The sequence below is a fragment of the Daphnia pulicaria genome, chromosome 9, assembly GCF_021234035.1.
Source record: "Daphnia pulicaria isolate SC F1-1A chromosome 9, SC_F0-13Bv2, whole genome shotgun sequence".
Taxonomy (NCBI): domain Eukaryota; kingdom Metazoa; phylum Arthropoda; class Branchiopoda; order Diplostraca; family Daphniidae; genus Daphnia; species Daphnia pulicaria.
In genome coordinates, this window is record NC_060921.1 from 2281005 (window position 1) to 2305407 (window position 24403).

General features: G+C 41.2%; 4 protein-coding genes and 1 long non-coding RNA gene across 7 annotated transcripts; 4 read left to right on the forward strand and 1 right to left on the reverse strand.

Annotated features, from left to right (window-relative positions):
- Positions 1 to 433: 433 nt before the first annotated feature.
- On the forward strand, positions 434 to 2227 carry LOC124313065. The gene is made up of 2 exons (XM_046777779.1): positions 434 to 554; positions 654 to 2227. The coding sequence occupies exons 1-2, from the start codon at positions 531 to 533 to the stop codon at positions 2049 to 2051; spliced, it is 1422 nt and encodes a 473-aa protein (XP_046633735.1). The 5' UTR covers positions 434 to 530; the 3' UTR covers positions 2052 to 2227.
- A 785-nt stretch (positions 2228 to 3012) lies between these two features.
- On the forward strand, positions 3013 to 8754 carry LOC124313062. Of its 3 annotated transcripts, none has more exons than XM_046777767.1 (2): positions 3013 to 3082; positions 3166 to 4744. In XM_046777767.1, the coding sequence occupies exons 1-2, from the start codon at positions 3059 to 3061 to the stop codon at positions 4576 to 4578; spliced, it is 1437 nt and encodes a 478-aa protein (XP_046633723.1). In that variant the 5' UTR covers positions 3013 to 3058; the 3' UTR covers positions 4579 to 4744. The 3 variants fall into 3 exon arrangements, with proteins under 3 accessions (XP_046633723.1, XP_046633725.1, XP_046633724.1); XM_046777769.1 differs by lacking the exon at positions 3166 to 4744 and adding an exon at positions 7296 to 8754 and having other exon boundaries at positions 3032 to 3082; XM_046777768.1 differs by lacking the exons at positions 3013 to 3082; positions 3166 to 4744 and adding exons at positions 7019 to 7196; positions 7296 to 8754.
- Positions 8755 to 10428: 1674 nt separating this feature from the next.
- LOC124313676 lies at positions 10429 to 24174 on the reverse strand. The gene is made up of 5 exons (XR_006910979.1): positions 24094 to 24174; positions 23839 to 23940; positions 23419 to 23629; positions 10733 to 10832; positions 10429 to 10504 (listed from the first exon to the last, which is right to left on the reverse strand). It is a non-coding gene; the product is annotated as an uncharacterized LOC124313676 (long non-coding RNA).
- On the forward strand, positions 13036 to 15709 carry LOC124312905. The gene is made up of 2 exons (XM_046777462.1): positions 13036 to 13192; positions 13276 to 15709. The coding sequence occupies exons 1-2, from the start codon at positions 13169 to 13171 to the stop codon at positions 15478 to 15480; spliced, it is 2229 nt and encodes a 742-aa protein (XP_046633418.1). The 5' UTR covers positions 13036 to 13168; the 3' UTR covers positions 15481 to 15709.
- LOC124312847 lies at positions 15873 to 21936 on the forward strand. The gene is made up of 3 exons (XM_046777349.1): positions 15873 to 16181; positions 16258 to 20956; positions 21028 to 21936. Exons 1-2 carry the CDS (start codon positions 16158 to 16160, stop codon positions 19252 to 19254), a joined length of 3021 nt encoding a protein of 1006 aa, XP_046633305.1. The 5' UTR covers positions 15873 to 16157; the 3' UTR covers positions 19255 to 20956; positions 21028 to 21936.
- Positions 24175 to 24403: the final 229 nt, after the last annotated feature.

The following is a 24403-nucleotide window of genomic DNA, read 5'->3' on the forward strand; positions in this document are numbered from 1 at the left end:
TTTCTTCTTTCTTTATCATTGATTCCTTAATGGCATTATTTTATTAACCCCCCCCCCCCCGGCCCCCCTCTCTTGGAATACAGTTTTTAAAAATTACAATACAATATTATTCGGTATAGTAGCGTAATTCTCAAACAAGTTGACCTTGCGTTATAAAACCAACCATTTTGTTGAAAAATCGAAGGGTTTCTATAATTCGGATAAATCGAACGATATCCTTGATTGGGTTAATACTTCACCAACTCACGTCAAATTGTTTACATTCAGTATTAATTCTCCCCCCCCCCCCCTTTCAAAAAGTTCCTTATTTTGTCGTTGGTCAAGTGACGCAAAAGAGTTAATCATTTGAATTCAAAGTCGCACATACAGCCGCCGTTTGCTGCTTGACCTTGTAAGATCACCGCCCTAGCGAACAAAAAAGTCTCGAGCTATTCTGGTATTTACTTTTTCGGGTGGATAAGAAGGAACCATTTCCTTAATGCCAGACATTAGTCGCAAATCCGCGCAGACGGTAGGATCAAAAAATCACCATGGGTCCTTTGTTTTACAATATGGTAAGTTAATTGTCTCACCTTTCTTTCTTTCTATTCTTGTTTCTATTCCTGCACATATTCTTTACAATTAATTCAATTTGGTTTCCGGGTTTATTATAGCTGGTCGGAGCACTGATACTCGTTAGCAACTTAGGCATTGCGCAAGCGCAGGGCCTATGGATGCAACCAAACATGAATTCCGGCTCATCTAGAGTATCGCGCTTCCCAATGAATCGCCACATTTTCAGCACCGTCAACGGACACGTACTTTCTCTGGCAGCTGATGAGAGCGGTGAAATCTCTATGGAAGTGATCGGCTTCGTTCCCAACCGACAGAGAACCCGAATTCAGACTCCGCCAGCAACTCAGTTCAGACGAGCGGATAATTTCATTCAAGCTAACGGACAAGAAATGATGCAATCGGTGAATGACGGCGGTCAAGTTCTCCCATCGGCAGACGACCAAAGTTCGTTATCTAATGTAGCTGGAACTGCTATGACCGATTTCTCTCCACCAGATCAGATGGCAGGACCCAATGACCAAACACCAGTGGACGCCAACGGATTCGCTGGATCGGCTGATGATCTCGGCGGAGTTGACAGTGCGCCCAGCAATCCTAATATCCAAGAGCAAACAGATGCCCAGCCAGATAACGTACCCAGTGAATTCGCCGAATCGCCTAACGCTTTCGGTGACCTCGGCAGTGTGCCCAGCGATCCTAATATCCAAGAGCAAACAGATGCCCAGTCAGATAACGGACCCAACAATGAATTTGCCGGATCGCCTAATACTTTCGGTGACCTTGGCAGTGTGCCCAGCGATCCTAATTTCCAAGAGCAAACAGATGTCCAGCCTGATAACGAGCCTCCTTTCAGGTCTGAAGGTGGTTTTGGAAACCAGCAGAATAGCCAATTTCAAGCCAAAGGAGTCAATTTCCCTAGCAATCCTCCCCAAATGACTCCCCAAATGGGCAGACCTCAAAATACAATCGGCGGAATTGCCCCAAGTTTGACTGGAATCGCTCACATATTCAGGGATTCCGACGAATCTCAAGATATTTCGGTGGAAAGAAGCTTCGTTTTGGACCAGGACGGTCGAATTCAATCGACAGTTCAACTTTCAATGGATTCAAACGAAGATGACGACGCATCGCTCGAAGTCAATTTGAATTTGCTGCCACAGATAAGAAGCCTTCTGAATAATCAATTGCAAACCCAGCACCAAGTGGTAAGCAATAACCCCCGAATGGTTTTCTTTCAACACGACGACCAAGACAACGACATGTCGCTGGATTTTCAAGGAATTCTGACGAATCCAGTGTTCCAGCAACAGATTCAAGAAATCGACGTCCGTTTGAAAAGAGCGCCAGCGGCAAGAAGCAAACGTCTGATGGAAAAATACGCCCATGCTCTCGCTTTGTCATCATCATCGACTAATAATACCGCACCCGCAACGATCAATTCTTCCTTTTTCCTGTCACTTTTAATCACTTGGATTTCGGTTGGACTTATTCTATAATTTGGACATGGATTCTCTTTTTAGGCAAACATGATCGCTACTTTGATTATTCTTGGGTTTCGTGTACAATACCAGAAATTTTCACGTTGATTCTCTAGGCCAATTTAGACTCATTTGTATGATAGCCCTTTCTTTTTCTTGTTTAGACTACTTTTAATACACAGTTTTATATTTCATTCCATGCATAAAAATAATAATAATAACAATAAAAATCATTGATATTGCAATGATCAAAATGGGTGGGGTAACAATGATAAGTTTTAAATTTTCAGTTCCTAGAAATTTATACTAAGACTTTAATTAGGAAATCTCAGCTCAAGCGCGTACCGGTCTGGTACCAGAACCTAAAGAAATAAGCTTGTCTGTTAAAGTTGAATATTCTGGTACCAGACAAAAGATAGTCGAATATTCAAAATTTGAAAATTTCCAGGGCACAAAACTTTCCCCCCACAAACTCTGATATTCCTCCATGTCGCAAACATTTACGATATCTGCAATTTTATTTTATTTTCTTCCCTTTTTCACCATTGATTCCTTAATGGCAATATTTTATTACCCCTTAGGATACAATCTAAAAAATTATTTTTACTATTCGGTATTAGCGTAATTCTCAAACAAGTTGACCAAGGTTGCGTTATTAAATCAACCATTTGGTTGAAAAATCGAAGGATTTCTATAATTCGGATAAATTGAACGATATCCTTGATTGGGTTAATACTTCACCAACTCACGTCAGATTGTTTACATTCAGTATTAGTTTTTCCCCCCTTTCAAAAAAGTCCCTTATTTTGCCGTTGGTCAAGTTACGCAAAAAAGTTAATCATTTGAATTCAAAGTCGCGCATACAGCCGCCGACTGCTTGACCTTGTAAGATCACCCCCCTAGGGAACAAAAAAGTCTCTCGAGCTATTCTTGTATTTACTTTTCGGGTGGATAAGAAGGAACCATTTCCTTAATGCCAGACATTAGTCGCAAATCCGCGCAGACGGTAGGATCAACAAATCACCATGGGTCCTTTGTTTTACAATATGGTAAGTTAATAGCCCCACCTTTCTTTCTATTCCTGCACATATTCTTGACAATTAATTCAATTTGGTTTCTTGGTTTATAATAGCTGTTCGGAGCACTAGCACTCGTTACAAACTTAGGCATTGCGCAAGCGCAGGGCCAGAGGATGCAACCAAACATCAATTCCGGCTCATCCGGAGTATCACTAGGCTTCCCAGTGAATCGCCACATTGTCAGCACCGTCAACGGACACCTGCTTTCTCTGTCGGCTGATGAGACTGGTGACATCTCTTTGGAAGTGATTGGCTTCGCTCCCAACCGACAGAGAAACCGAATTCAGACTCCACCAGCAGCTCAGTTCCGACAAGCGGATAATTCCTTTCAAGCTAACGGACAAGGAATGATGCAATCGGCGAATGACGGCGGTCAAGTTTTCCCATCGGCAGGCGACCAAAGTTCGTTTTCTAATGTAGCTGGAACTGCTATGACCAAATTCGCTCCACCAGGAATGAATCAGATGGCAGGATCCAATGACCAAACACCAATGGGCCCCAACGGATTAGCTGGATCGGCTAATAATTTCGGCGGCGTTGGCAGTATGCCCAGCAATCCAAATTTCCAACAGCAAGCACCTGGCCAGCCTGATAACGGACCCAATGGATTCGCTGGATCGCCTAATGCTTTCGGTGATCTCGGCCGTATGCCCAGCAATCCGAATTTCCAACAGCAAGCAGGTGCCCAGCCTAATAACGAACCTCCTTTCAGGAATGGAGGTGGTTTTGGAAACCAGCAGAGTAGCCCATTTCCAGCCAACGGAGGACGTGCCAATTTCCCAAGCAATCCTCCCCAAATAACTCCCCAAATTGTCAGTCCCCAAATGACTCCCCAAATCGTCAGTCCCCAACTGACTCCCCAAATCGTCAGGCCCCAAATGACTCCCCAAATAGTCAGTCCCCAACTGACTCCCCAAATCGTCAGTCCTCAAAATACAGTCGGCGGAATGGCCCCAAGTTTGGCTGGAATCGCTCACATACTCAGGGATTCCGACGAATTTCAAGATATTTCGGTGGAAAGAAGCTTCGTTTTGGGCCAGAACGGAAGAATTCAATCGACAGTTCAACTTTCCAGGGATTCAAACGAATACGACGACGGATCGCTCGAAGTCAATTTGAATTTGCTGCCACAGATAAGAAGCCTTCTGAATAATCAATTGCAAACCCAGCACCAAGTGGTAAGCAATAACCCCCGAATGGTTTTCTTCCACCAAGACGATCAAGACAACGACATGTCGCTGGAATTTCAAGGAATTCTAACCAATCCGTGGTTCCAGCAACAGATTCAAGAAATCGACGTCCGTTTGAAAAGAGCGCCAGCCGCAAGAAGCAAACGTCTGATGGAAAAATACGCACATGCTCTCGCGTTGTCATCTCCCTCCACTAATACCGCACCCGCAACAATTCATTCTCCCTTTTTCCTGTCACTTTTAATCACTTGGATTTCGTTTGGACTTATTCTATAATTTGGACATGGGTTCTCCTTTCGGGCAAAAATGATGGCTACTTTGGTTATTCTTGGGTTTCGTGTATCATCAAACAAGCAATTTCCACCGGATCTTTAGGCTCGTTTGCATTATAGACCTTTCTTTTTTCTTGTCCGGCTACTTTAATACACGGTTTAATATTTTATTCCATGCATTTTTGAAAAAAAAAATATTTGAAATTGTCGTGATCAAAATGGGTGGGGTCGCAATGATAAAACTGTTAATAGGCTCGCGGAAGTTTAAACCAAGGTTTTGATGAGGAAATCTCAGCTCAAAAGTGTGTACCGTTCGCAATATAAACTAGTTAAGAACAATTTTCAACATGTCGCATTAAAGAAAAAAAATGCCTTGAAGACAATCATAAAAAAAGTTCGACCATTTGTTGGTCGTGTTCCAGGAATTATATTTTATGATGCTACCAAAAAATAGCTCAGCGCCTGAAACCACTTCTGTGCTAATTTTTCACGACTGTTAGCTACCAGATATTTGAGTTTTAGATTGTAAGAGTGAAGAAACCTTTGCTATACCAAGACAAGGTTTCAATTACAATCTTTTTTTTTTTAATTCTTATCCATAGAAATAACGAGTTTAGCCCGAAAAAAGAATGACGACTTGACGGATTAATGATGACTGAGGATGTATAGGTACCGGTACATGAGTGATGTTATATTCTTGATCAGGGCAAAAATGTCGTTCCGTTTACATTTTTTTCAAAAACAAGTTATTACAAAGACCTTGCCGGTAGGTCTACAGGAGTTACTATTTCCATTCCCTGGAACTAAATCCTATGGGGGAAGGGAAATATAATTTTCCAGCGTGAGCGTTTACGCCAGTCATTTTTTGGGGGTTTGGTCGGTAAATTTTCTATGTCAAGTTGATTGGAAAGTTGAGATCGACATGGCATTAAGACATGTCGACGTCAGCGTTATCGATAAGCCGATTACTATTTGGCTAGGTAAATAAAATCTGAAATGTGTATCGCTTTGGTTGCACTATCCAAATTTGGTGAAACGAAACTTCAAAGAGACAACCTTCATTCCATTATATTTCTCCTCAATTTGATTGTCCATTACAATAGTCTGTTAGCATCAGTGCACATCTGGTGTGATTTGATTAAATTCACATGAAATGTGCACTCATCGCTCAACGAACATCATCTTCGCATCGCATTATGAAGACCCGTGTTCGATTCCTTGTCAAATCAATTCTAAACTCACTCACCGATCTGATCGGTGGCCTGTTGCTATAAAACGAGGTGTCACATTAAAAAAATTACCTTAAAGAGAATCATAAAAAAAGTTCGACCATATTTGCTGGTCGTGCTCAAGGAGCATTTCATCATATTCTTTCGCAACAGAATACAGACAAAAACGCCAAGAGAAAACAGTTTCAGTCATTTGCCTAGCTCAGGAATAATTGTATTCCGCATGTCTCAAATCAACGCAGTCCAATAGTAAAAAAAGAAGGATAGAGATGCATTTTTCCTACCTTTAAGCCTGGGAAAAACGGCCAGGCGTCCACAGGTGCTCCATCCGCAGAATCCAGCAGGCAGGATAAGAAAAAGGAGGTCCTCGTGAATACACCCACACTCACATGGGGATACACGAGGACACTTCAAACAAAGGGGAAGAAGAGATCCGTAACTCGATCGACATCGGTAGTTTCTCCAATGAAGAGGGATGCTGTTTAATCAAAATAAAAAATAAAAAATGGATTACGAAAAATATTTGCAGAAACAACAAGGAAGGAAAAGTTGAAAATTAGACAGCGGGTAAATATCAAGTATAATATCAATATAATCGATATCAAGTTCACCAGGCTAATCAGCGGTCGGCAATGATCGGTTATTGGAAATTTGATAGAAATTCTCAGACAACATGAGACTATTAATCTCGGTGGCTTTCCGGGAAATCAACGGCACGCCATTTGTCATAGATAGTCAAATATTTAAAATTTCTTGGGCACCTTTCGAGCACAAACTTTCCCTCCACAAACTCTAATATTCCTTCATGTTGAAAATATTTACGATACCTGCAATCAGCTTTTATTTCTTCTTTCTTTATCATTGATTCCTTAATGGCATTATTTTGTTAACCCCCCCCCCGGCCCCCCTCTCTTGGAATACAGTTTTTAAAAATTACAATACAATATTTATTCGGTATAGTAGCGTAATTCTCAAACAAGTTGACCTTGCGTTATAAAACCAACCATTTTGTTGAAAAATCGAAGGGTTTCTATAATTCGGATAAATCGAACGATATCCTTGATTGGGTTAATACTTCACCAACTCACGTCAAATTGTTTACATTCAGTATTAATTCTCCCCCCCCCCCTTTCAAAAAGTTCCTTATTTTGTCGTTGGTCAAGTGACGCAAAAGAGTTAATCATTTGAATTCAAAGTCGCACATACAGCCGCCGTTTGCTGCTTGACCTTGTAAGATCACCGCCCTAGCGAACAAAAAAGTCTCGAGCTATTCTGGTATTTACTTTTTCGGGTGGATAAGAAGGAACCATTTCCTTAATGCCAGACATTAGTCGCAAATCCGCGCAGACGGTAGGATCAAAAAATCACCATGGGTCCTTTGTTTTACAATATGGTAAGTTAATTGTCTCACCTTTCTTTCTTTCTATTCTTGTTTCTATTCCTGCACATATTCTTTACAATTAATTCAATTTGGTTTCCGGGTTTATTATAGCTGGTCGGAGCACTGATACTCGTTAGCAACTTAGGCATTGCGCAAGCGCAGGGCCTATGGATGCAACCAAACATGAATTCCGGCTCATCTAGAGTATCGCGCTTCCCAATGAATCGCCACATTTTCAGCACCGTCAACGGACACGTACTTTCTCTGGCAGCTGATGAGAGCGGTGAAATCTCTATGGAAGTGATCGGCTTCGTTCCCAACCGACAGAGAACCCGAATTCAGACTCCGCCAGCAACTCAGTTCAGACGAGCGGATAATTTCATTCAAGCTAACGGACAAGAAATGATGCAATCGGTGAATGACGGCGGTCAAGTTCTCCCATCGGCAGACGACCAAAGTTCGTTATCTAATGTAGCTGGAACTGCTATGACCGATTTCTCTCCACCAGATCAGATGGCAGGACCCAATGACCAAACAACAGTGGACGCCAACGGATTCGCTGGATCGGCTGATGATCTCGGCGGAGTTGACAGTGTGCCCGGCAATCCTAACATCCAAGAGCAAACAGATGCCCAGCCAGATAACGGACCCAATGAATTTGCCGGATCGCCTAATACTTTCGGTGACCTTGGCAGTGTGCCCAGCGATCAGAATTTCCAAGAGCAAACAGATGTCCAGCCTGATAACGAGCCTTCTTTCAGGACTGAAGGTGGTTTTGGAAACCAGCAGAATAGCCTTCAAGCCATCGGAGGACCTGTCAATTTCCCTAGTAATCCTCCCCAAATGGGCCGACTTCAAAATACAATCGGCGGAATTGCCCCAAGTTTGGCTGGAATCGCTCACATATTCAGGGATTCCGACGAATCTCAAGATATTTCGGTGGAAAGAAGCTTCGTTTTGGGCCAGGACGGTCGAATTCAATCGACAGTTCAACTTTCCAGGGATTCAAACGAATACGACGACGGATCGCTCGAAGTCAATTTGAATTTGCTGCCACAGATAAGAAGCCTTCTGAATAATCAATTGCAAACCCAGCACCAAGTGGTAAGCAATAACCCCCAAATGGTTTTCTTTCAACACAACGACCAAGACAACGACATGTCGCTGGATTTTCAAGGAATTCTGACGAATCCAGTGTTCCAGCAACAGATTCAAGAAATCGACGTCCGTTTGAAAAGAGCGCCAGCGGCAAGAAGCAAACGTCTGATGGAAAAATACGCCCATGCTCTCGCTTTGTCATCATCATCGACTAATAATACCGCACCCGCAACGATCAATTCTTCCTTTTTCCTGTCACTTTTAATCACTTGGATTTCGGTTGGACTTATTCTATAATTTGGACATGGATTCTCTTTTTAGGCAAACATGATCGCTACTTTGATTATTCTTGGGTTTCGTGTACAATATCAGAAATTTTCACGTTGATTCTCTAGGCCAATTTAGACTCATTTGTATGATAGCCCTTTCTTTTTCTTGTTTAGACTACTTTAATACACAGATTTATATTTCATTCCATGCATAAAAATAATAATAATAACAATAAAAATCATTGATATTGCGATAATCAAAATGGGTTGGGTCGCAATGATAAGTTTTCAATTTTCAGTTCCTAGAAATTTATACTAAGAATTTAATCAGGAAATCTCAGCTCAAGCGCGTACCGGTTGCAAAATAAACTAGTTTAGAAAAATTTTAAACATGTCGCATTAAAGAAAACAAAAATATCACCTTGAAGACAATCATAAAAAAAGGTCGACCTTTTGTTGGTCGTATTCCAGGAATTACGTTTTTAATATTCTTTCACAACATGATGTTGCCAAAAAAAAGCTCAGCGCCCGAAACCACTTCTGTGCTAATTTTGCACGATTGTCAGCTACCAGAGATTTGAGTTTTAGATTATAAGAGTTAAGAAACCATTGCTTTATGAAGACAACGTTTCCATTATTATTATTATTTTGCTTTTTTTTTTAAATTCTTATCCATAGAAATAACGAGTTGACGACTTGACGGATTAATGGCGACCGAGGAGGTATAGAGGTACATGAGTGATATTATATTCTTGATCGGGGGCAAAATGTCGTTCCGTTTACATTTTTTCAAAAACAAGTTATTACAAAGACCTTGCCGGTAGGGTAGGTCTACAGGAGTTACTATTTCCATTCCCTGGAACTAAATCCTATGGGGGAAGGGAAATATAATTTACCAGCGTCAGCGTTTACGCCAGTCATTTTTTGGGGGTTTGGTCGGTAAATTTTCTATGTCAAGTTGATTGGAAAGTTGAGATCGGCCTGGGCATGGCATTCAGACATGTCGACGTCAGCGTTATCGATAAGCTGATTACTATTTGGCTAGGTAAATAAAATCTGAAATGTGTATCGCTTTGGTTGCACTATCCAAAATTGGTGAAAGTTCAAAGAGACAACCTTCATTCAATTATATTTCCCCTCAATTTGATTGTCCATTACAATAGTCTGTTTGCGTCAGTGTAGATCTGATGTGATTTGATTAAATTCACATAAGATGGGCACTCATCGCTCACCGGTCATCATCAATGCATCGCAGCAACAAGACCGTTGTTGGATTCCTTGTCAAATCAATTCTAAACGCACTTACCGATCTGATCGGTGGCCTGTTGCTTTAAAACGAGGAGATGTCGCATTCTAAAAAAAAATTTCCTTGAAGAGAATCAAAAAAGAGTTCGACCATTTGATGGTCGTGCTCAAAGAGCATTTCATCATATTCTTTCGCAATAGAATATTTAAAAAACAAAACAAAACAAAAATAAAAATAAAGAAATGCTCAGCGGCCGAAACCATTGTCGCGCTAATTTTGTACGATTGTTAGCTATACACCAGAGATTTAAGTTTTAGATGTTAAAAACGAAGAAATCTTTGCTATACCAAGACAAAAACGCCAAGAGAAAACAACAGTTCCAGTCAATTGCCTAGCTCAGGAATAATCGAACTCCGCAGGTCACGAATCAACCAATCAACGTAGTCAAATGGTCAAAAAGGAAGAATAGAGATGGATTTCTTCTACCTTTAAGGCCCGGGAAATACAGCCAGGCATCCACAGGTGCTCCATCCGTTGAAGAGTTGAATCCAGCAGGCGGGATAGGAAAAAAAAAAGGGGGGGGGGGGTCCTCGTGAATACACCCACACTCGCATGGGCATACACGAGAAAATTTAAGGAAAGGGGAAGGAGAGAGACGTAACTCGATTGACATGCGTAGTTTCTTTAATGGAACGGGATGCCGGATGCTGTAAGTATAACAAAAAAATATAAAATGTGTTACGAAAAATATTTGTGGAGGCAACAACAAGTAAGAAAAAGTTGAAAAGCTGAAATTAATAAGACAGTGGGTAAGCCCTAATTGTTGATAAACAGGAAAATTGCAGTTTCCATATAAAACACTGCACTGATGCAAGAAATGCATCTTTCAAATATCTGGCAGGTGACAGGCTTATAAAAGTAACGAAAATCATTACCCAAGTGACGAAACTTAAATTATTGGTGATGAGTGATGACACATAGCACATGCAAAACTTGGATATCTTGTGACGATGATGGCTGACTCAGGCCTCAAATCTGCAAAATGGAAAAGATTACAACAGTGCAAAAAAAAAAAACTGACATGCATTGCCTTTTCGATTTCCTGGAAAGACAGTTGATAACCAGGAACATTTTGTAAATTTGGAACAGGTATTGGTATCTCTAGTTGAATTAAGCTCCCATAATCATTCTATTTGTATTCTTATTTATATACCTGTTATAAAATAGCATGGGATTGTTGGAGTTGACACGATGACGATCACAACAAAAAAGTAAGCAGACGACACTAATCTTCTAATTAGTCATGCTAAGATATCGATAGAAATATTAATCGGCCTCATACCGCCAAAATTTAAACCGTTCACACACGGAAAAAAAAAACGGTTATTTCTCATCCGCGCTCGACATCCACTAAACGGATCGGGATTAATTGAGTATCTTATAGTTCGTCTCATCACGTTACACTGAGCCCACCTCCTAATACAATCGAGATAAAAGTTAATTTTCTTGAAAAAAAAAAACCCACAGATAATTACTTTGAAAATTGAAACCGCCACAATATAAGACCCTCTAGAGATCATAACCATTTCAACTCGTTACCTTAGCTCGGCTCATGCTCCGAAGTTGTTTCCATCAGTCCTTACACTTAACTTAGTTATGGACTTATGGACTCATGGTGGTCTAATTCATACCCAGTGTGTAACCCGATAATTAGTACGGTCGTGTACCCCGATCGATAAAAACACCTTCTCTTTTATTGCTTCATATGGGTTAATTTTATTTTTGTATGTCGCGCCCCACCCGACTCGTCGTATACAATACAACAGTCTAAGGATTACCAAATCTTTTCGGCATTGTCCTTTTACGGAAGTCAATTGCGGGGACTTGACGACTGCGACTGTTTTGCATGAGGTAATCTGCAGATGGAAATCTCACGACTCTCGTCGGTTGGCGACGAGGATAAACGCTTTCGGCTAACGAGTGATTTCCTTTCACATCGCTGTAATATGGAAAAACCCTTTGAGGACAAGCTTTTTTTACTCTCAACGAAACCTCACAGTTTATTTATTAAATTCTTGGACTCTTGATTGGGACCGTTTGAATCAACAGCGTCGAAAGTTAAAAAAAAACAAACAAACAAACAAAACAAACAGGTTCTGCGGATTTCAACAAATGAGAATTTCCTTATTAGAATATATTAATGATATGCAGTAAAACCCAATATGACCAAGCGCCTTGAGTTTCCTAAAATGCACAGTAGGGTTTTTTGTCTTTTTGGGTTCTAAAATTTTTAAAAATTATGTTTCATTTTTTTTTAAATCCATATCACAGGATTATTATTATGATATGGGAACACCTTTCCGCCCTTTTCATGAAAATGGTAATCTCACTTATTTTTTCGTCATTGTCCTTGTATGAAAGGCCATTACGGGGATTTTGGAGTGGCTGACGTGTTGTGCTGCGTCGAGATAGAAATCTGGCATCAGTTGCCACATGGTATAAACAACTTTCGAGTAACGACGAGTTTCCTTTCACTTGAACTGCTGGTGAGCTGATTTTTAAAAAAATTTCACACTCTTCATAAAGCATCATGTCGTATTGAATATTTGGACAATTGACTATATACTATAGGGAAAATCATTAGAATCAACATTAACAGTTACAAAAACTGGGTGGTACGGTAAATTCCAACAAATGAGAGAATTCTCTGAAATGTATGGACACATTGACTAATGTAGCAAACATTTTGGCGTTATTTGTTTGAAACTGACGCCAACACGACATAGACAAATAATTCATTCATGTCATAGAAGGGAGCCGAAATCCTAGAAAATGAACTTGAAAACGGCAGTGTCCTAAATTGCAGAAAAAAACAAAAACAAAACAACCTAACCAGCGACATGTGAAATATCGTGTAAAGCCTGTTTTCTGTACAAGTCTACCTAGGAGGTTATCTAGTTGAGCGCGATAAAAAAAAAAAGGATTTTTCCTTCGAACTGCGCGCTAAAATATTCAGAATTTTTTGCTCGTGAGTATAGCTCTTTCACGGTCACTTGTAATTATTTCCTCTAATAGAAAAAATTCACGGGTAAGCGCCATAAGCCATTTGCGCAATACATGCCAATGTTTGAAATCTTAAAAATAACCAGCGAATAATACCGAAAGATAAAAAGAAAAGAAACTGGGCTATATCTGCCTTGTAGTATAATAACCTTGCAGTCTGTATCCCAAAGCTGTTCCGCGCGCCGTCAAGGTTTTGACGTTTTCTCTATTGGCGTTTGAAAACGAGGCGCGACTTGGCGAAACCCAACCGACAACCGATTTTATATGCTCCGTGATATCAGACGTAACTGGTTCGCTTTCAATCTATCATGCGCCAAACGCTTTGTTTATTGGTAAAGTATAAACATTTTTTTAAAGTCTCTTTAAAGATGTCATTTTAACAATGAATGTTATTCCTTTTTTAAATGTGCAACAGCTGATGGGGGCGATAGCGCTCGCGTCGCATCTTGGAGAAAGTGACGCAATTGCTATCGGATCTGAGGTAAAACCAAATCAAACGGTGTCGAGTACCGCTAATGAAACCATTGCAGTGCCAACAAGTGTTGGACTAAACGGCACGATTCAATTCACTATTACCAACAATGGAACCGGAGCAAAAACCCAAAGAGAAATTGTGATCGGAGACGAAATTACGCAATTGTTTTTTGGAGAAGCTAAAGCTGATTCCGTCGGTAAGGATTCCAACAGTGGACCCGGGGTAATGGTAACCCAATTGGAAACGATTAGTGAACAGGTTCCAGTCGTTCCAGTTCAGCAAGAAGCAAATGTCGGCACAGCTTTCGATTCCTTGGCGGTCCCCATCGACAGCCAACCACCGACCATCGACAGCCAACCACCGACCATCGACAGCATTGCCATCGGAGCTGGAGAATTAGGAATCCAGCAGACGGTAAAACAAGTTGATGAACTCATAACTCAAGTCCAGCCAGAGACAAACAATTTCGGAGGACCTGTTATTGTTGCGGGGGATTCGTTTACCGCCAGTGAAACGGACCAATTACAACCTCCAACCGAAATGGTCGATAGTAAAATTTTTCAAGTCGAGCAAGAGACAATGAATGGAGGAGCCGCTCCATCCGTGACCGCAGCAGACATCGTTACGAGTAATACCGGTATCGCCGGAGACGGATTTCAAATTAATTTGGAGGGAGTACAGGAGATGGGTGAAACGCCCATCGTCGGTGTAGTCGATCAAATGACAACCCAAATACCGATTTTCTGGCCTTCTGGAGATGAGCCCGGTGAATTCAAAATAGAACACACAATCAACCCGAACACCGACGAGAGTGTCGATAAAATGCAGACCAGCGTCAACTTCTCAGGAGCGGCCAAACAAATTCCGATTTTCATTAATTCAAAAATTAAGCACGCCGTTTTCAACATTCACGTTCAGGCGTCACCACCGACAAGTCCAGCAGTTCACAGAATCGTCAAGAAACCTGAGGACTATTTACTGGACATTGAAATTGGCGTACCTGCGATTCAACCCCCAACGGAGATGCCGAATTTCCCTCAAGTGGCTCAGGTTAAAGACATCGATTTAGAGTTACCTGATTTAATCGCCATTCCTAGCGGATCGACAGAAAGCCCCGTCTATCAAGTACCAAGCGATGCCCAAGTGAATTCTTTCGATATCGATAAGATTATCCTGGGCGAAATCAATCAAACGCCCACTACTCCTGCTGATACCTTCACCATCGACACCGCCCAAATTGGCGATCAGCTGTTGTTAGTACAACCGGCAGAAATTCCAAATGTCGTTACCGATGACAGAACTATGAGATCTGCACTAGCTTCGCTGTCAATCGTACCGAATCCTGCCCAGCAAATCAACGATGGCCGCCTTCCCAGCCCCCCAGTCATCAACAGCGGACACATCGACGATGCCGTTGACGATAACATTTCGTTAGAGATAATCGGTTTCATTCCCCGCAATCAACTTCCAGTAAATAATCAGACCGTTGTCGAGTCTCGACGGCCAATTTTGGTCAAGTTTGACGATGTATCAGCCGAAGAGCTGGGCCGCTTTAATGGAAGCCAAGCAATCTTTCTCTCACGCCCATCTTCGGTCAAAGTGTCCAGTCACGGTGAAAACCGACAGAACGGCCCGATGGTGGTACAATCGGTCAGAATTGACCCAGTTCAACCGACGAATACAATCAACGGAGATGATAATTCTGGCGAAATCGACGTCGATGTATCCGTAGAGAAAGCGGACATCCGCACCAGCAATCTATCTCGACATTCAGACGAACAGGATGATGACATGTCGCTCGAAGTTGATTTCAATGTACTTCCTCAGATCAAACGCATATTGAGGCGGCAATTTCAAAAGAAACCCAAAAATCCCAAAATGGTCTTTTTCCATCATCACTCCGACGAGCAAGACGATGACGCCTTTGAACTGAATAACATTTTGGCGAATCCCGTTTTCCAGCGAAAGTTACAAGAAATGGACGAGCGTTTCAAATCGGCACCAGAGGCGAGAGGCAAGCGCCTCATGGAAAAATACGCCGAAGCTCTGGCCATGTCGGCCTCATCCGCAGCCGCCGCAACGATTAACTTTTCTTTGTATTTCCCGCTTTTAATCGCATGTCTTTTGGTTAAATGGTTCTCTTAGATTTTTTTTTTTTTTTACGACTGGATTTTTTAGCGCACATATTCTACTCGTTGAATACATTATTACCTTTTTTAAAAAAAGAAAAAAATCAAAACATTTTCCGTTTCCGTAATTTTGGTCGGTCTACTTTACTTTACTTTTTGTTTAACCGCATATTCAGAAATATTTTTCGGTTTTAGTAATCGGCTGTATAAGTTGTCATACGAATAATAAACGGTATACTTTGGAACTGTGTGTGCGTAACGATTTTTTTCTTTTTAAATGACCGATATTTCAAACATCATAATAATTCCACCTGCTGCTATTATTCGCTGATAACCGTTGATGAAACTTTGAGAAAGTGTGTCAATGTTTATGGGTATAGACGGTAGTATACAAAGAAACAGAGTTGAACCTTTCTAATCCTTGGCGTTTTCTTCTGAAGTCCGAAGGTATCTCGAGTTTTTTTTTTTCGTCTGGACATTGGCACCGGGCGTTCGTGAAATCGGGTCTATAACTATAAGATCAAGTCGCAGCGAACGGGTTTGTTTCTTATTCCTCTGCGAAACTTTGAGCGACCAGCACGAACACTATGGTCTTGAAACTTTTTTGTCTTTGAGAATTTGTAAATGTCGAGCGCACAGTTTTATTTAGTATTTCGTCTGTGATACAGTGACAAGACAGCAATCAGTGCCATCATGTTTGGATTTCGTTACATCACGGTAAAGTGGACGTCATCATTTCTTAATGTCAATTGTTAAGAACACATCATCTAATTTCTGTCTATGATTATATTAGTTTGTCGGAATATTGGTGCTACTGCAGCACTTAAGGGAGGCTGATTCATTCGCTCTGCAAACGAATGAGAAAAGAAATGTTGACTATCACGACGGCGACGTTATTCAATTATCTGGTAAAACTATATCCATAAAAAATGTTGAAGAAGAACTCGAAGAAGCTAATCATGGCGGAGAAACGGCGGCCAGAGCCAAGCCAACGGCACTCACAGCCACAATTGATGGAAAGTTTACTGTACACTTAATTGTCAGTGTTAAACCAGCGGAACAAGTAGTAGCAGTCCCACCCCGGGTAACTAAAATTGGTCGACACCGCACAGGTGGAGGGCCAGTCCAAAGTCAAGCCATTTCCAAGAGTTGCCAGAACGAGTACTGCGACTTTGCTATGGAACTTGAACTTTTGAAACAAGTCTCGAAACCTGCGGTCGATTCAAGTGGCGAAATCAAAAAAGAAGAAGAAGAAGCCAATCAAAACCAAACCAGAAGCCAAGGTCGAGTGAGAATACCAATCACACCTGCTGCTGCTGCCAAAAGAGATTCCAAATTGAGAGCTAGTCGCACTCAGGCGACTACAACCCGCTACCCGGTGCTATCACCCTCATCAATCAAGCCGGTCCTCGGCAGAAGCAAAATAGAGACGACAACAACCCGCCATTATCGGACTTCATCAGCATCTAATAGACCATCAGTGTCAAATCAGGTGTTGAACAGAACAAGAACGGGTGTTGGACGCTACCAGTCGACACGAATTCCGACCAACGCAACCCGATTCGGTCAAATTCGAACGAACGCTGCGACACGTAATAATCCACTTTCCATAGATTCAAGGGAAGAATTGGTATTGTTTTCGGAGAAAAGAAACGAAAATGGCCCCAATAAATCAAGGGCACGACAAAAAGAAGGAAAATCCCCGTCGGCGCTATTAACCAGATTTCAAACGACTCGAATTCACAGGAAAAAAGTAACAGATAACGCTGACGTCAGCGTTGGAACGAATGAATCGATTCCAACAACAACGACTGAAATAAGTCAAGTTCAAACGGCTAATAATATCAGCCGCACGAACAAACCGGAATGTAATTCGAATGTGACGTTTGAATTCGATGTGCCAATTTTCAGAGATTCGGTCGAGCACAAGAAGAATGTATCCGCCGACGAAATCAATGTGACTACCCCGGCAGCGGAAGATGTCGCCACACCAATAACAGTCGGCAACACTATTTTTGTGATGCCGATACCACTGAACCGCCGAATAATGTCAAATGTCACGCAGTTGGACGAACTCAAAATAGAATCAATACAAAATAATGTCACGCAAGGGCTGCCGGTATCAGAGATTCCCTTAGAGTCGATGAGTGAGGATCTTACAACAATTGAGGAAACTATTCTAAACCCAACGAAGGAAACTGTGCTGAACCCAACAGAGACTGGTGTCCCCATCGAGACGACAGAGAATCCCATTCCTATTAATTCTGAAAACTCTGACTACTTTCCATGGGAACAGATTGGCGATTTTGAATATCAAATCAACCCAAAATCAAAACAAGTAGTCAATATTCGACTGCTACAAACAACGACGACGACTACCGCATCTTATAATCCAGTTACTAAATCATACGAGGAACAAGGAAATAATTCAAGTTTGAACGAACCGCAAGGGCAACAAGATAACTTGGATGTCGAGTTGGGAACTGCCGCAACTACTTTGGAGATACCAGCCACAACGGTTATCCCAACACAAATGGTAACAATAACTCCTACTGTTAAACTACCTATACCGTTAAACCGCAGGAAGCCAATAGATGGCACGCAATCGGATAGAGTCGAGACTCCTTTAATAGAGCCAAGCCGAGAAATTGTTATTATTCCGGCTAGACCCATGGAAATCGTTGAACCGGAGCAAACGGCGATTTTTGCCGATAACCCAACGTCCACTACTCAAAAGCCAGAACTTGTTACACTGTCTAGCGAAGCAACAACCGAACAGGTAGTTAATGGATTTACTGAATCGGCTACTACAATTTCTGTCCAGCAAACGACGATTCCGGAAAATTCACAAAAGACAGAGATTTATTCCAGCGCTGAAATTGAAAAAGGCCAAGATAATTACAGGAATACATCCATAGCGGAGGTTATTCCAACAGAATCGGGACCTGCTATTATTCCACCATCAATACATCGCATGGAGGAAAAAGATAAGGAATCCTACGTCGTTGAAAAAATTAATTTGGAATCCGCCAGAGAAGTCGAACCCATTACGTCAACTGCTTCCGGAATTCCCATTCAAACGACAACTACCTCCAGTCCAATACCGGAACTTTCTGATCCAACAGAAGACTTTCCATGGGAGCAAAGACACGATTACGAAGTTCAAGTGAATCCAACCACAAAAGAAATCGTTAACGTTCGCCTGTTGACGACAACAACCCCAAAACCACTTGTATCTATCGATAATTTTGACGGGACTTTAAAATCTGACAAAAGTCTCCTGACGGATGAAGAACAAGATGAGCTCACCATGGAAGTACTAAGTCGAATTCTCGAACGCAATGGCAAAATCCGAACGCCAAAAGTTGGCGATAAATTTTTCTCCGGCGTGAAAGTACCGGGAACACGCGTCGCGGTTACATCGTCCGATCAAACAAATAAAAACGCGGCGGCCCCACCCATCAGGACTGTGGTGGTGCCCAACAATCATCGTGATCGAACAGCTCACGGCCGCAAACCGATTTTCAGCCACTCGAGCGAAGACGGCGTTTTTTATTTCCGCTACGCCAATGATGAAGATCCGTCGAACGCGGACAACCGGAAACCAAAATTGAATATCGACGCGGATGATGAAATAAGAGAAACTGATTGGAATACCCGGCGGAATCACGTGCCAGTGAGGGACTCCCCTTATTTCTATTACGTCCAAGATGGCACCAACTCAAGCGCACTGGTCAAAGCTTCTTGTTACGTTCTATTCTTAGTCGCTTGTGTTTTGGTCGTACTTTAATATAGTAAAATCTATTTATCTGTACTTAATATAATTGTCCTATTTTTACAGTATTTTTTGTCATTTGTAAGAATATCTCTATCGCCATATTTTTCACCTTGGAAGAAAGCATTGGGCAAGATATCATAAATTATGTTGAAGGTGCATTTGATTAATTTACAATTACATTTTTTTTTATTCGGAGAAAGGAAGGTTATATTGAACGCAGTCCTAATTATTGTACATTGATTGATCCAGTTATGTGTTCCGCGTACGTTCGAAAATATACTTCAATCAAAGCCATGACATCCATAATTTTAATTCTTTTTACCTTTAAACATTATAATAGCAACCGAGAAAGAGAAATGATATAATTGAATTGCAGGAAGAAAGTTCAGATTTATCAATGATACTTTCTGATATACCGCAGCGCGATTATTGGCAGGGGATGACGCATATTTACTTCATATTTTTCAAAGTACCAAACTCGATCGCTACAGGGCGCAGCCATGGATAAGGAAAGTAAATGATTGACGCTTGAGCGCAGGTTTCAGAATGCGGAATTATTCACCCCCTTTTGTTCTTGTCCTCTGTATTGATCGTTTCGCTTGATCTACTTTAGTTATGCGTACAAAAAAAAAATTGGATTATTACATTTTGGCGTGACTTCCTGCCTTTATGAATTCATCGATTAATAGACAAATTTTTTTCGACAGGATCAAGTACACACTCGATGGGTGGAGTCACTGTTTCATTCAAAACGACCTTCTCGAATTGAGGACTGTACAAATGAAATAAACGAGACAACAGAAAAACAAATTTCATCTTGTTTTTCTCGTATTTATTTCATCACTCGACCTTACTATTATTATTCGCCTCTACATTTTTCAGCCTCGCGCTATTCCCTTTGCTTATTTGTCTTGTTTACTCCCCCCCCCCCCACTACACCTCCGATGTAGCGTGTCAAAATAAATACTTTTGATTTCATTGCCAGACTTACACCTATTGTATGGCGTGTAGTGCGCAGCCGAACTGGTCTAAGGTTAATCGTAAAGAGCACAGCAGCTGGCGTCTCAACTGACGAATGACTTGAAGGAATGCCAGCAGAAAACTCTCTGAGTTTCCGAGGTCATCCAGTTCTAGTTCCTCTATCGTTATAGTTCTTGTTTGTTTCATTTCCTAAAAAAGGAATAAGCTACAAGTATGTCCGATGGCTCTTTTAAGCTGCCAGACTTCTTGTTGATACGTTTCCAGTGCATGTTACATTTTTTTTTGTTTTTTTCGTTCCATATTTTTTGGCCAAAAGTCTCAAGGAATATTCGTGATGCTATTTGCCTTGAATCAAACGTGCTGCATCATACCCTATATGTAGCGCAGTCAGATTAATTGACGGAAAGAGGAAATTGATTTCCTGGCCAAATTTCAAAAGTCATTGGCAAAAAAAAATGATTTCGACTTTGGAAAAGTTTGATTCGTGAGGCGAAATAAACAAGTTCTCTTATTGATACCACCTGGTAGCACCTTCGGAATCACGCAACACAACATGTTTTCCCCGAGAGTATAGGTAACCTTGCCCAATTACCAAGGTCTTGCATAATTCGATTTTTCCGTGTCAGGAATCGAATAAATACGCTGGCGTCACTGTAGAGGAGCATATTCTTTCAGCGATAGTTCAAGTGACTACAACACAAATTTCAACATGCGCACTTTCAGTCATATCATGGTAAAGTATTCAATTTTTAAAAAATTCTGAAAAACATTATAACCACAATGTTTTCTTATTCAAATTTTTAGCTTGTCGGAGCTGTGGTGCTCTTGAGTCATTTCAAAGGCTCTGACTCCTTCACTCTCGACCGCAATGTTGTTGACGCAGACGATTCTCTTGAGGCTACAACGGATTCTCTGGAGACTAGCACAGATAGCGGCTTAGATAATAGTCTGGAACACATCAATCAAACCTCGACCGAAGACAATTCGCTGGAAGCCAAGAAAGTGAAGCGCAATGTCCAGCCTACAGTTGCTGTCGTCGGCGACTACGATTATTTTTATCAGGATTCGATCGAATCGACCACCGTCGACGACGTCTCGCTGGAGGACATTCTTGAAGCCGGACTGATGGGCCAGCAGCCGCAAACCACCGTCACTCCTAACCTCATTCAGGTTGCTACGACGCCCGATGATGATCTTTACGACGACCTGGTCAACAGCACGGAGGATCTTCTCGACAGCCCAAACGACACCTCATTGGAAACGAACGACGATCTGATCGCTAACCCCGTTGCTGCTGCCGCTGCTGCTCCCGCTTTGCCATCGCTGTCAATTTTGAACCACCTGCCCGTCATCGGAGTCTTCTCTCATCCGGCTGACGACGATTTGTACTTTGTCAAGCAGTATATGGGCGATTATTACTTTTGGGAAATGGGTGACGATTATGCCAGAAATTATTTCGCGCAAACGGTCAAAGACACGACGACATTTGATTTCTTCGAGACGCCAATCAAGGTGAATGCCGACCAATTTACTCAATTTACACCCGTGAGATCTCTGCCGGCTGCATTTTAAGATCTTAAGTCATCTCTATACCTGATTCGGTGGCGAATGAATTCGTTGTACAAAAAAATGTCAAATTCTGTGTTGTTATTACCTGTTTGTACAAAATTGTTTCTGCTTACTATTATACAGTTGGTTTTCTTTTTTATCAAATTTCTGTCATTTTTCAATTCGTTCAGCATGAAAATTAGTCGGTGACGCTATCTGATGTTGCCTAGTTAAAAACGGGTTTTGTCGGTATTCATTGAAACGAACGAACTATCCCGCGCAACGGTGAGGTACCATAACGAGTTATCCGAATTCGCATCACTTTTTTATACGGCGGTTTAAACAATAGTAATTGCTTCGTCGGGTTGGCAGTCTCAGCAGCAGCTACACACAGTTGTTGGGTGAGGGGCTTTTGACCTGGAATCCACGCAAGTCAATGAACGCGATACAAATCTCGTGTTACAAGTTGCCGTTCTAAGTTACCTCAGCGTTTGATTTTCTCTTTGCAATCAAATTGAGAACAACAACCAAAAAATACAAAACTTTCCCTTTTTCGACTACATTGGTACATACATGCTGGGGCTGGCTGAAAGTTCACATTTACACATTCACGCTTTCCTTTTCCCCACCCAATTCTGGTGGCTGGCCTGGTATGTCAAGTCAATAGATTGTAACCGTGTAGTACCAAGTAGCTGCTGGTATTAGTTGCCGATTATACACTGTAATTAATCGGCACAATCAAACTAATTCCCACCATATAGCCTATCATTAACTTTTTTTTAAATTCGTTCACGTTCGCCTTCGGTGCGCTTGCACTTTGGAGGACACCTTCGTTCGATTCAATTGATTACGAAAACCAAACTAAAAACAAAACTAAACAAAAAAGGAATTTTCTATGTATCATTCGATCAAGAATAATAAGAGATCTCAAGGCATAGCCCTAATCACGTTCTGCATTCTCGGCGAGGCCGCCTACTTTTGGTTTTTTCATTCCAGTTCCTGCTCGCAATCCCAATGATTCAATGTCAGCCCAGTTCTATATCAGCCTGTCAGTCTCTTTTCGACGCCCATTCTGTTTTGATTTTTTTTGTTCTGTCCTTTATTTTTTGTTTGGCACATTCTTGGGAGAGGCCCCATCGCCTATCCTTGACGTGACATCTCGAATGAAATAAATCAAAGCAACAATAAACCCGACATCTTTACAGTCCAAGTGCCAAAAAAATAAAACTAAGTCGCATAATAGTGGTGCAATAGAGATATGTGCAAGCGCAGAGATAACCTTAGCGAGGAGGTGCCGGTGTGGCTGCATGACCCTCATGGTCATAGAATTTTTTAAGTTGCACTTTGCTCGGGCAACTTGAGGTGTTTAAACTTTAAAGTTCAATATTTTTTAATTTGATTGTTTACAGAAAAAAGTTCACACTGATAAAGTTGTGAGGTACAAAACAAAACAAGCCTGATCTGCAGTCGTTTTAAAAATGAGTTATTAAATGAACTCTAACTGAGTCAACAATATCGACAAGAGAAAAATAGTTCCAGTCATTTGCCTAGCTCAGGAATAATCGTACTCCGCATGCTACGAATAAACACGCCACGAATAAAGTAAGTCAATAATCAAAAGGAAGAATAAAGAATATTTGACCCTACCTTTAAGCCTGGGAAATGCAGCCAGGCATCCACAGGTGCTCCATCCGTTGAAGAGTTGAATCCAGCAGGTGGGATAGGAAAAAGGGGGTCCTCGTGAATACACCCACACTCGCATGGGAGTACACGAGGACATTAGAGAAAGGGGAATTGAAGAGATCCGTAACTCGATCGACATCAGTAGTTTCTCCAATGAAGAGGGATGCTGTTTAATCTAAATAAAAAATAAAAAATGGATTACGAAAAATATTAACAGAAACAACTATAGGAAGGAAAAGTTGAAAATTAGACAGTGTCTAAATCCTAACTGTTAACAAACAAGAGAATTAAAGGTGTCCATGTAATTTATTGCATTGATGCAAGTCATGCATCATTAACAGAACTAGCAGGTGACAGGCTAATAAAAGTAACAAAAATCATTACCTAAGTGGTGATGCTGAGATTGTTGCTGATGGTAAATCAATGCCAGCACAAGCAAACAGTTTGTATATCTTGTAGTTATGATGGCTGGGTTAGGTCTCAAATCTGTGCACAAAGGAAAAAGTTAGATAGTACAAACATACTGCATTCATTTACAAGGGGCTCACATGATAAATGCTAGTCCCATTTCACACACTTTGGAACAGCTTCTATTGAAACTCCCATAATAATTCTATTTGTATCCTCAATTTTATTTACCTGCTGTATTAAACGATTCTATAAAGAGACGCGACTAGAGTTGATACGACACGACAACTTTTCTATTTGATTTCGAAAGTGGTAAACAAAGCAGACGACACAGATCTTTTAATTAGTCATTTTAAGATATCGATAGAAATTATCAAACTCCCTCCTCGCCTTAATCGCGCCTAAATCCAAACCATTCAAAAACGAAAAAAAGCGGTTGCAAGAGAATAAGAAGTTAGATATCTTTAAAAATATGTGTCCTTCGTGAGTCGTAAAAGTGCCGTCCCGTATAGAAAAGATCGACATTTATTTTTAACAAATA

Bases quoted from the DNA above. Each gene is read 5' to 3' on its own strand.
- LOC124313065 (XM_046777779.1), top strand. From the start codon at position 531: ATGGGTCCTTTGTTTTACAATATG. The intron at 555-653 runs GTAAGTTAATTG...GGTTTATTATAG, and splicing joins GTCCTTTGTTTTACAATATG to CTGGTCGGAGCACTGATACT.
- LOC124313062 (XM_046777767.1), top strand. From the start codon at position 3,059: ATGGGTCCTTTGTTTTACAATATG. The intron at 3,083-3,165 runs GTAAGTTAATAG...GGTTTATAATAG, and splicing joins GTCCTTTGTTTTACAATATG to CTGTTCGGAGCACTAGCACT.
- LOC124312847 (XM_046777349.1), top strand. From the start codon at position 16,158: ATGTTTGGATTTCGTTACATCACG. The intron at 16,182-16,257 runs GTAAAGTGGACG...TGATTATATTAG, and splicing joins TTGGATTTCGTTACATCACG to TTTGTCGGAATATTGGTGCT.
- LOC124312905 (XM_046777462.1), top strand. From the start codon at position 13,169: ATGCGCCAAACGCTTTGTTTATTG. The intron at 13,193-13,275 runs GTAAAGTATAAA...AATGTGCAACAG, and splicing joins GCCAAACGCTTTGTTTATTG to CTGATGGGGGCGATAGCGCT.